At 52.1% G+C, this 12328-nt stretch overlaps 1 protein-coding gene across 1 annotated transcript; it reads right to left on the bottom strand.

Moving 5' to 3' along the window:
- Positions 1-308: 308 nt before the first annotated feature.
- TMEM130 (transmembrane protein 130) lies at positions 309-10333 on the bottom strand. The gene is made up of 8 exons (XM_042781080.1): positions 10243-10333; positions 8662-8967; positions 6566-6725; positions 5516-5682; positions 4457-4541; positions 3990-4192; positions 922-1034; positions 309-461 (listed from the first exon to the last, which is right to left on the bottom strand). Exons 1-8 carry the CDS (start codon positions 10331-10333, stop codon positions 309-311), a joined length of 1278 nt encoding a protein of 425 aa, XP_042637014.1.
- Between the last annotated feature and the right edge of the window lie 1995 nt (positions 10334-12328).

Below are 12328 nucleotides of genomic sequence, written 5' to 3'. Positions count from 1 at the left end.
GAAGTGAGCCTCAGATGGATGGCAGATATGCCAATCTAAGAAGAATGGGTGAGGAGCAGCCAGGTACACCTGGGAGAGAAGAGGGAACATACCAAGTGTCTGAGTTCTGCCTGAGGCCTCTTCATCAGAGGAACAGGAAGGTGAGTGAAAGAGGCTTGTGGCAGTGGCTGGACTGTACATATGGATGGACAGGCAGACGGCTGGGGTAAGCCCCTGTACACATGAACTCTTCCTGTTCAGTGGCATGCACCACCCTCTGGTAGCTCCAAGCTGACAGTCGGCACTTAGCTGGAATAGCGGGAGGGTGATCACACAGTGTAAGTTTTGATAGACTTGTAGAGGGGCGGGAGGAGTCCATGGTTCTCGCGGACAATTTCCAGGTACTCAGCTGGAGTCTCAAGCAAGAAGGGCCCACAGCACACCTGGCAGCAGCACCTTACCCCAGAAGGTGGCTCTGGATTCTTGTAAGACAAGGGGAAAAAGTCAAAATCAGCCACTTACTGTAAACAAAACACCACGGGTCAATCACCCACCCACCAGGCACCCCGTGAGGTGGCCTTATGAGCTCAGCTGCCTGGTGGCAGAGGGTACAGACATGCCTTTCTGGCACCACACAGAACTTCTCCATGCCTTTGGTCTTTCTGCTACCTTGGTCTCCCTCTATCAGTTGCTCTCTCCCTCAGTGGCTCATGGACACAAGTACCAGGGAAGAGGTGACCACAGACGAAAAGTCAGAGGGGAACAAGCTAAGCCAACAATTTTGTCTGATCTGTGGATGCTTCTTGGGCACATCACCTCTAGTTCCAGGAGCTTGCTTTAATATCAAGATCCACTTTAAGCCTCATGGCCTTGTCCCCATCCCCTCCTCAGCCCAGATCCTCACTAGTCAGGGCCCAGTGGTTCAGACTTCTGACCACTTACCTCCACCATGTCCTTTTGCCGAGTGGCATTCCTCAGGGTCACATACATGATGAAGGCCAGCATCACAGTGATAAGTGTGGCACATGGGAAAGCAAAGACAGCAGGCTGTATGCCTGGGAGGGAGAGAGGTCACAGTAACACTCAGAACTGAGGCCACTGGTGCTGAATGCTGGTTCTCAGGAGATAATAGCTGGGGGGAAAACTGTCAAGCCCCACCAGTGACTTGTTTTTTCTTCCCCTTATGTACATGCATCCCAGCTAGGCAACCTCAACTAGGTAAATTCGAAATTCACAAAGTAAAAAAGTAAAAATTGGGGTGTGAATGGGTCTTAAGATATGTCTACAAATTATTTGATACCCTCACCTTTTAGAAGGGAAGCTGACCTCCCCACCCTTTGAGTGCGTGCTGGCCTCAGTGGATTGGTTCTAACGAACAGCCAGAGTGTGATGGTACTGACTTCCAGCTAGACTGTGAAAGACATCACAGCTTCCTCTTTGTTCTGTCTCTTGGAGGCCTCAGGCAGAACTCTCATGCTCTGGGGAAGCCATGTTGTTTAGACACTCAAGCAGGCCTGTGACTTCTGCAGCTTTCTGCCCTTTGGCAGCTCTGGGATCACCCAGTGGCCCTGCTTTTAGGAAATAGCATTGTGGATGGAGTAGAAAGAGGCCAGTGTCTGGAGTTAGCCAGTCCTGGGTTTGAATCCTGGTGCTGGCCGGGCTACCTGATGCTATGCTGACCTGCAAGGCTGCTATGAGGACACAGCAAGGAGATGAGGGATGTGAGGGTGCCTGGCATGTGAAGGTGACCAAGAAGTATGGGTCCCTCCTGCTCTTCCCTCACCCTCCTGCTAGTATAGACACTTCCTCATGTGCCATGAGGATCTGTCGCCCAAGAAAAGGCAGCACTGACTACCTTTACTGTGTGTCTTCTCTGCAGAACTCAGGGGTCCCAGGCACTCAGTGTCCACGAGTAGCTGGGGGAAGCAGGGCCCAGTGCCCCCGACAATATCCACAGGTCACAGGCTGCCTTAACTACAAGGTCAGCCAGGGCCAGAGTAGATATAGTTGTCTGCTCAAGGGTTCAAAGGGGACTGGAGAGACTAGAGGGGACAGTGACAGCATTGGGTGCACCTACAGGACCAGCAGATGCAGCTAGCGGGATTTGGGATGATCTGAGGGGGACTAGGAAAAGCTCCTACCCCAGAATGGGGCACGGAACTGAGAACCTGAAAGCCTGGATTCTCAGGATACTCAGATTCGATGAAAGTCTTGTTGCCTCTCTGGACCTTCATTTCTCTTTCTGTACCACAAAAGGTGAGACTGGCTTGGGCATCTGTAAGACCACCTCTTAGGGTTCTAGGATCCTACTTTTCTTCTCTATGTAAGGAGTGCCCTACAGAGATGAAGGGGAGACACCTAAGCTGTTGTCAGTTACAGTGCCCCTAAGGTAGTAGCTGGGCCTGATGATGGTTTGGACAACAGAATTTGTAGTGGTGCAGACACTTGATGCACTCAGCTAACAAACAAGTTGGAGGTTTGAGTCCACCCCAGGGCACCTCAGAGAAAAGGCCTGATGATTGACTTCTGGAAAACTAGCTGCTTAGAACCTATGGAGCACAGTGCCACTCAGACACACAGGAGGCTGCTAATGACTTGGAAGCCACTCAACAGCAACTGGTATTCCAAGGGGAGATGGTTGACCACACTTGGGACTTTCTGAGCAGCTCACATCCCTGAGAAGACTCACAACAGCCCTGTGAGTCAGGCACTGCTACTGATCCTGTTAACATAGGGTGAGGCTGGGAAGGCCAGCAACTCAGCCAAGAAAGGGCCAGGGTCCGATCTCCTGATCTCTGGACCTCTGCTCTCCTCGTGCCCCCATTTAGGGAGGCCTTGGTGCTAAGGAGTGGAGGGGAGTTGGGATGATCCCTGCTGGGGTGGGTGTAGTGAGGTGTTGAGAGAGTTTTGGGAGAGTGGGGTGGGGATGGTGGTTTTGGTGGTGACCACAGCTCTGTGATGGAGGTGATGGTGCTGGAGTGGGTGAGGGTGGTGGAGGAGTGAGGGTTGAAATTTGGTGGCTGGCTGAACGTGAGAGTATCTATGTGGGGGATATATGTGGTATTGGTAATACACGGGAGGGGATGCTGATGGCACTGGTGGTGGTAATGAGAGAATTGAAATTGGGGTAACATGGGGTGCTGTGCAGCTAGGGTGTTGGTACAGATGGTTGGCATTGGTGATATGTGATTTAACGGTGTAGATGGTGGTAGTGATTTGGGTGGCAGTGATTACAACAAAGTGTGTTGGTTCTGCTGGCAATATTTAGGGGCTACTAAGATAATTTAGTGGGAATGTTGGTGGTAGTGATAATGATGGTGTTGGATACATTGTTACTAGTATGTGTGGTGGTAGTGGTAGTGGTGCTGATAAAATTGGGTTGAAATAGCTGAGTTGTTGTTATTGCTAGTAGTGCTGATATTGATGGTGATATTGGTAGAACTGATTGGTGGTATGAAGCTGATACAGTTGGTTGCTGTGGTAGAGCTTGGTGGTGGTACTATTTGGGTTGGTAGAGTTGGTTTTTGATGGTGTAGTTTGGTGGTGGTAATACTGGGGTTGGTAGAGTTGCTGATGGTAGACTTGGTTGGTGTGGTATTAGATTTGGTAGTTATTGGTGATAGAATAGGTTGGTGGTGATATTGGGGTTTATAGAGTTGGTTGATGATGGTATTTGGACTGGTAGAGTTGTTGATGGTAGAGTTGTGTGGTGGTGGTGGTATTGGGGTTGGTGAGTTGGTTGTGGATGGTAGAGTTGTGTGGTGGTAGTGTTGGGGTTGGTGGATGTGGTTGGTATGGTACTGGGTGGTAGAATAGCTGCTGATAGTAGAGTGGGTAGGTCGTGGTATTGGCAGAGCTGGTCAGTGGTGGTGTTGGTTGTTGCTGGAGTCAGTAGTTGCTGTTGTTAGTTGTGGGACTGGGTATAGATGATGTTGGTAGGGTTGGCAGATAGTAGTGTACTGGTGGTGGTTTTGCTGCCTGTGTGGCACTGGAGCAGAATTGTCACTTACTGGAGGGCCACACCTGGATCCTGTGGTACTGATGCGTCTTGCTGATGACATTTTCAGCTCGGATGCTGAAGCAGTAATCCCCAGGGTCCCTGAAGGTGTGGGTCAGGTTGTAGGTTGTACCGGCCACTGGCACTGGATGGCATTCCCCTTCCTCTAGTGGGAGGCACTCCGGCTTGAGGCGCCAGCACGTGGTCAATGGGGGGCTGTAGGAAGATGGGGACATTTTCAGAAGTGGCTTGGCAAGGAGCGTGAGCAAGGCCAGGGCCAGTAAAGGCCTAGTGGGCGTGAACTTCAGAGTGCCTTTCAGGACTGAACACTGTGCTGTCTCCATGGTATTGTCGGGCAGGATGGCCTTCCTGCCATTCAGACTTGGAAACCCACCAGGGGATGGAGCAGGTTCAGGAGCACCTGCTGGCACATATGGGCAGGGCCCATGGGGCACCCACAGCACACTTGGGTTCACTCACCTCCCCAGGAAGTTCAAGGTCACTGTCATCTTTTGGAAGGTCTGAATTAGGGTGGGCCCCCAGACCTGGATGCCTCGAAGGGTTTCTGAAAGGCAGAAAGGACCCTGTTTAGACCTGGTCCCTGAGGACAACTGTCTCAGAGCTCCAGGGTCTGGGGCTGCGTAACCACCACCCTGGCCTCTCCCATTTCCACAGGTCACCTCTCAAAGGAAGATCACAGGTTTCTCCAGGGCACCTCCTGCTCCTGTCTGCAGCAGGTGCTGGAGACCACCTGGAGTAAGGAAGGTAGCAGAGGCTATAGGGCTCCAGTGTCCAGGCCCAAGGGCCAGCCTGGGACCACTGCCAACTCCCTGGGACCCTGTCAATTTTCTTGCTCTCTGCCATCAGTGGTGGCATCTGGCCATGGGAGGAAAGCCCAGCAAACCAAGAAATCAGCCACGGTCCCCTCTTGCCAGCCAGGACAAGGAGCTTGGGGACCCCTCTATGCAGTAGACTGAACAGAAAACTGCCATGGGCCATCCCAGCCCTTGCCACAGCACTGGCCAGAGGGCGATGTGGCTGGAGGACAAGGTGCCAAGTTGCTGCAAAGCTCAGACTGTGGGACAGACAGTCCTGGGTTCGAAATCTGCTTTCCAGCTCGGCAGCCTCATGACCCCGTCTGTGGCGTCAGTGCCCTCTTTAATCACAGTCATCAGTTGCTGTTGGGTACATTCCAGTTCACAGTGATCTGTTGTGTGTCAGAGTAGAACTGCTCCACAGGGTTTCAGTGGCGGGTTTTTCGGAAGTAGATCACCAGGCCTTTCTTCTGATGGGCCTCTGGATGGACTTGAACCTCCAACGTTTTGGTTAGCAGATGAGCGCGTTTACCCCACCACGGACTCCGCCCTCTTTAACACAGGGATCATGATGGAGTCTGCCTCCGAGGGCAGCCGGCGGCTCAAGATGAGGACATGCCTGTGCCTGGCCAGACCCGCTCTGATCAAGCCCTGGAGGAAGGGTGTCTGGGCTTCCCATGGGGGCCAGCTGCTCCCGCTATGGCAGCCCCACCCGCAGACTGACCCTGCAGCTGCAGCGAGGCAGAGAAGTCACCCGTCTTCTGCACGGTGCCCTTGCCGGCATCCGGCTTCACCTGCTCCCACTCAGCCACCGCCTTGAGCTTCACGGTGAAGGTTCCGATAATCGAATAGTTGTAGTGGACCACGGGGTTCTCGGTCACCATCTGTGTCCTGTGAGGCGGCCGGGGAGAGGAGAGAAAAAGATGACAGTGCTATTTTTCTTTCCTGCAACTCAGAAGTGACTCGAATGATGTATGCAAGTCAGGTGCCCACCAAAACCTGTGCTGTGTACTCTCTGCCATGCCTGTGGCAGCACCCAGAGCCCGCTGGGACTCGAGGCCAGCTGGCCCAGCCCGGCCATTTCACAGCTGAGGAAACTGAGGCCCGAAAAGTCAGGAAAGGCCGCGGGGCAGTGTCAGAATATGCACTTATCCACAAGCAGTTCCCATCAGACCACAGGTTTGCCATGCTGCCTGAAGTTCCACCAGTGTCAACACCTACAAGCCACCCCCGGAGACCTGGTCAGAGGCCCACGTTGCACTTAGCTAAATTGGCTGCTGCTCATCTTTGTATATTACAGGTGGGAGGTACCCTTCACCTGCCAGGGATGTGCTCTGCATCCCCAGCCAGGAACCTGGGCAAGGCAGTGTGTCAGAGACAGGGACAACCTGGGGAGGCTACAAGTAAGGCCTTTGGAGTTAAGATGCATGTGGATTGAACTCTTAGCTCTGGAGTCTTATCTAAGGAACTCGGCCTTGCTCTCCTCATCCAGGGAGAACCAGACCTACATGGCAGGTGTGACCACAAAGCTACAGCCTCATGCTCTCTCCTGCAATGCCAGTGGCCTCCTCTATGAGGCTGCAGGCACCTCGAAGACAGGGCCAGTGACCACTGCCAGTGTCCCCCTACCCCCGCCTGCACAGAGTACTTGCTGGAGAAATGTTTAGAGCAAGCGCGAGCAGGGATGGGAACTATGGGGCATCTGCAAAATGCAAAGGACAGCCCTCCAGCCCTGGGCCAAACCGTGAGAGCATACAGGGGGGTAGGGACGTACCCGTCTCCGAAGTCCCAGCTGTAAAGAAACGAGGCTGACTTGAAGAAGTTGCTTGGGTCGTGGAGGAGGAAGGAGACTTGAAGGGTGGTCTTGGTGAGGTAGGAGCTGGGCCAGGGCAAGGAGCTGTTCTGGGTGATGACGAGGTCCCCCACCAGGAACTCTGGGGGAGACCAAGGAGGGTGAGTCCAGGGAGGTGGGGGGGTGCAGAGCTAGGGAGTGGCCTCCTGCTACAGAAGACAGCCTGTCCCTGTCCTCGACCTCTGGTTGGCACCGCCGAGCCGGAGTGTGGCCCCCACAGGTCACTGAACATGCCCTCTACCTTGTTTCCCCTGCTGCGTGGACACTTGCAAAGACTCACTGTATATGTTACGTGCGTAGCTTTACTTCGCCCCCTTCCACCAGGACCCCAGACTTTCTGAGACAGAAGATGTCCAGGACCAGGAGGAAATGTTTCAAAATGTTCGATGAGCCCAGGAGAACGAGCAGTTGTGCTGATCACATCCCCATACCTAGTGTGCTGGACAAGGTGACTGCCCCGTGTCTCCTTCTCTCAAAATAACTTTAAGTGCTGATTTCCCACCACCAGAGTGGAAAGTAAGGTGTGCTCAATAAAGATGGAATGAAAAGAAATCACCCACCACTCAAATACAACCATTGTTGACATTTTGAAGTAATGCAAAGTGTGTGTGTGTTTAATAATTAAACAAGAACAACAACAAAATCAAACCCATGACCACTGAGTCAGTTCCGACTCACGGTGACCCCACGTGTTACAGAGTAGAACTGCTCTGTAGGGTTTCCAAGGCTGTCAGTCTTCACGGAAGCAGATCTTCAGGCTTCCATGGAGCCACTGGGTGGGTTTGAACTGCCAACCTCTAAGTTAGTAGTTGAATGCAAATAAACATAAGTCAGCTCATCCAATTGGTTATATGATTTTATATGTAAAATTGCTTTTTAAAAAAATTTGACAAGCATGAATATGTCCCCATGACATTAACAAACTCTTTGTAATGACCATTATTAAGAGTTATTTAAGTTATTTCAGTCTACTTAACTAGTCCCCTTGGGGTTGGATAATTAGCTTATTTGTATTTTCTTTTAGGAAAAGGGCATTAGGATTGGAGGAAGACTTATTAGCAGCCTGCAATATGCAGATGACACAACCTTGCTTGCTTTCTGAAAGTGAAGAGGACCTGAAGCACTTACTGATGAAGATAAAGACTACAGCCTTCAGTATGGGTTACACCTCAACAGAAAACAAAAATCCTCACAACTGCATTGGTGAGCAACATCATGATAGAGAAGATACTGGCGTTTTCAAGGATTTCATTTACTTGGATCCACAAACATTGCCTATGGAAGCAGCAGTCAAGAAACCAAATGACATGTGACATTGGGCAATTCTGCTGCAAAAGACCTCTTTAAAAAGCAAGGTGTACCTGACCCAGGTCATGGTATCTTTATTTGACTCTTATGCATGTTAAACCTGGACAATGAATAAGGAAGACTGAAGTAGAGTTGATGCCTTTGAAAAAGAGGAAGACCCTCAGTGAGATGGAGTGACACAGTGGCTGCAACAGTGGGCTCCAACACAGCAAAAGTTGTAAGGATGGTGCAGGACCAGGCAGCATGTCGTACTTGCAGTCCTAATAGGTTGGAACTGACTTGATGGCACCTAAGAACAACAGCATCCTTTCTTTTGCTGTTATAAACAGTGAACATCTTTGTTACCCAGTGGAGTTTTATTTCCTGGAGATAAATTCTTTTGATAGATTGTAAGCTGTAAGAGGGCAAGAACCTCTTGGAATGAGAGAGGATGAGAATGAAGGAAGGATTTTCAAAAAAATTATAACCACTGACACACAAGGACTAACTGCTCTCCTAAGGGCTGTGTTCATTTATAACCTCGGAAGCAATATGTGCTTTACCTGTCCATTTCAGGACAAGTCTGCCAGCACTGGGTATTACCATTTTCTGATCCTTTGTGAACTCAACTGACAACAGAGAAGGAATCCCGGATCTGATTGGTACTTACATGACTTTGTACTGTGCACCAAGAGCAGGAAGGGAAATGTGCACACACAGATGGTCCTCACCTGTGATGGGGAGGACGGTGAAGCCCCTTGCCACAGGCTGGCACATCCAGCAATTGGCAGCAGTCACCCAGACGGAGACCGGCATGTCCCCAGGCACGTTGCCAACCACACGGATGGTCGAGCTGAGAGCCTTCTCGGTCTTGCTGGTGAGCACCAGTGGGGTGTGAATCCAGTGGAAGCGGTAGAGGTGGGCATCGGCAGGCAGGGCCAGGCTGCCGTTGGCCCTGGCCACGAAGCTGGCCGAGATGGTCACCTCTGCCCCTGTGGTAGCAGGGCCATCGGTGGTGAGGCGGAGTTCATACAGGCCTAGGAGCCCAGAAACAGAGACTGTGTTTCAGGCTGGAGAGTGGTAAGGAATCCCCTTGCCACTCTCTGGCCTAGTGTCTGTGATTCTATTACAGGTGGGAAAACAGGCTCAGGCTGCTTGAGTGACTGATGGAGTCCCACATGGTTGAGCCAGGATTCGAACCTGGGCCCAACTGACTCTATAACACAAGCTCTTTACCAGCAAAACCAGATGATGTCAGTCGATTATGGCTCCTGGTGACCCCAGGCGTATCAGAGCAGGCTGGGCTCCGTAGGGATTCTGATAGCTGACTTCTTAGAAGCAGGTCACTAGGCCAGGATGCCTCTGGGTGGACTCGAACCTCCAACTTTTTGTTTTAACTTTTTATTGGCATCTGACTGCTAACCAGAAGGCTGGTTCAAACCCACCAGCCATTCCTCCGGAGGAAGACTGGGCAATCTACTTCTGTTGTGGTAGTGATACCACCTCAGAAACCCAAGGAGGGGTCGCTATGAGTCAGATCCGACTTGATGGCAGCGAGTTTGGTTTTTTGTTTTTGATTGGTCACGTGTTTGAACCTACTTGGAGGCACCTTGAAGACAGGCCTGTGGTGGTCTGTTTCCCAGAGGTCCTAGTTTTGAAAACCCAGTGAGCACAGTTCTTTGATACACATGAGGCCACCATGGGTCAGAATTGACTTGAGAGTAGCTAACAACAGTCCCGAGTAGCTAGAGGAGCCCTGGTGGTGCAGTGGTTAAGCGCTCATCTGTTAACCCAAAGGTCGGCAATTGGAACTCAGAGCCACTCTGCAGGAGAAAGATGTGGCAGTCTGCTCCTGTCAAAATTTCACCCTTGGAAACCCTATGGGACAGTTCTACTCTGTCCTATAGGGTCTCTATGACTCAGTATCAGCTCAGTGGCAGTGGGTTTGATTTTTGGTTTGCTCTAGACCCCCAGATTCCTCCCCTCCTCCTACCCATCACTCTCCTCACCCTCACTCTGTCAGGACAGAGGCTCCAGCCGCCCCAGGAGTTAATCTCCAGGCTCTTAACACTGACTCCTTCCATCTGGGGATGGTCCTGTCCTGTCTGTCACCACTAATGCTGCTAATCCCTGTCTGGATTACTGCCTCCAGGCCTCCAGTCCTGCCCCCCTCAGCCACCCCCAATAGAGAGCTTCCTGCATGATAAATCTGATCATGGGCCACCCTCAGGGTGGAGTCCACACTTACATCTTGACAGCCATGCTGCAGCCGGCCACTTTAACTCTTGAGGTTCCCTGCACGCTGTCCTTACGTGCCTCAGGGCCTTTCTCCTTGCTGTCTCCACCACCGGAATGCCTCTCCCACTGCACTGCACGCTCCTTGGAGACAGAGGTCCTCTCCATCTCCCCTGTGCCTAGCTCAGTGCTTGGCACATAGTAGGTATTCAGCACCACTGCTGAGTGACAACTGGAGAGGTGACAGAAGGGTCAGCCCACCTGGATACTGACCCAGGAGGACTGCTCACTGGCCTGGTACTGACTGAGCTCTTTCTGTGTGCTCCACCCCACAGGTGCTGGGGAGAAGAGGAGAAGGGAGAGCCCTGACTGACTCAGCAGATCTGAGAAGCAAGTAAGTTTGTGCTCAACTGTGCCCCATTCTCCTTGCTGCAATACCGCCTGCCGCCACCAGGGACTCTGGCTCTAGTCTGTTCTCTGTCACATGTCACATGTTCCTTGTTTTGAGTCCTTTTTCCTCAGGGCCATTTCTTTCTTTCTTAATTTTTTTCCCCCATTTTAAGCATTTTTAAGTGTATAATTCAGTGGCATTAATTATATCCACCATGCACAACCATCCCAACGCCTACTGCCTTTGAGTCAGTTCTCACTCACAGCGCCCCTAGAGGACAGAGTGGAACTGCCCCACAGGGTTTCAAGGCTGTCAATCTTCACAGAAGCAAAGCTCAAACCAAACCCACTGCCATGGAGTGATTCCGACTCACAGGACAGAGTGGAACTGCCCCACAGGGTCTCCAAGGCTGTCAGTCTTCACAGAAGCAGACTGCCACATCTGTCTCCTGCAAAGCAGCTGGTGGGTTTGAACCAGCTGACCCACCCGTTAAATGCACAGCCAAGCATTTACCCACTGTGCCACCAGAGCTTCTAGGCAACCATCACCATCACCTTTTCTAAAATGTTTTCATCTCTCCAAACTCACTACCCCTTCAGCAGTGACTCCCCACAGCCTCCCCTCTGCATTTGTAGCTCTATGCCTTTGCAAGATAATTTCTTAAACTATAAAGTTATTTGAGTCAAGATTTGGAGGACCAGTTACTTCTGAGGAAATGCTGGCATCGAAAGAGAGAACCACAGGGTTTTGACCCCAAATCCAAACTGACTGTGGGAATTCCAGGGGCTGTGGCTGAAGCTTCCTTAAGGGGGTATGGCACCCCAGGAGGTGGAAACAGTCTGCGTGCTTGGCTGCTAACCAGAAAGTTGGAGGTTTGAGTCCACCTTGAGGCACCTTGGAAGAAGGGCCTGGAGACTGAAAAATCAGCCGCTGAAAACCTTACGGGGCCCAGTTCTACTCTGGAAAACTGGATGGGGTGGGAATCGACTCTGGCAACTGGTTTATTTCACCTTAAGGGAGGGACCTGAGGCCTTCAGGGGCTATGGCTGGAGCCTCAGCAAGTCTGCACCTCCACCCCCCTTTAGCTGGAGGCAGCAGTGGGCCAAGCTGAGTGCTGGGCTGGTTGGTCCTTGTTTGAGAAACATGCTCCCTGCTCCCTTCCACTGCCATTCCTCCAAGGAGGAGCATGGGCCAGAGCTAGGCTGGCAGGTGGCGGGGACATTAGGCTGCATCCTAATGGCCATGAGGCCTGCTGCGCTTGTCAGCACCACACAGATCCGTTGCCAGGGGGATGGAATCAGGCCGCAGCAGGCCCTGGTTGGGAGGTTGGGGGACAGGGTGAGGCTGCTGCTGACCTGTGGCAGATACTAGCCAGCTCAGAGGCCCCCAGCCCTCCTTTGGGTACCTCACCAAAAGGAGGCTTTAAGGTCAGGTGTCTCCAGCTGGTTTGTGAGTTCAGGGGCTCAGACAACCTATGGGGATGCTGCCCCTCCGTCTCTGAGCCAAGTCCAGGTCCCCTCCACCACCCTCCCCAGCCACATACATCATTCCAGAAATGAAAGCCAGGCCCAGGCCTCAGTGGTGTGGCTGAGAAGAGCTCTGTCTTGGAGGCAGCCCAGGCAGGGGCTATAGGCTGTGTCCACAGGCCCAGGGACCCAGAGCTGAATGGCCAGGACCAAAAGGGGCAGCAGTCCACCTGACTTGGCCCATGGGAACAACCTCTGCCCCCAGGGTTTCTGCTTTGAAACCATGTGGAGCCCAGAATGTTCTGG

The sequence above is a fragment of the Orycteropus afer genome, unplaced genomic scaffold (assembly GCF_000298275.1).
Source record: "Orycteropus afer afer isolate SDZICR_OR568_19922 unplaced genomic scaffold, OryAfe1.0 scaffold00006, whole genome shotgun sequence".
Classification (NCBI taxonomy): domain Eukaryota; kingdom Metazoa; phylum Chordata; class Mammalia; order Tubulidentata; family Orycteropodidae; genus Orycteropus; species Orycteropus afer.
The sequence above is the reverse complement of the archived record's forward strand: the minus strand, read 5'-3'. Positions and strand labels throughout refer to the sequence as shown.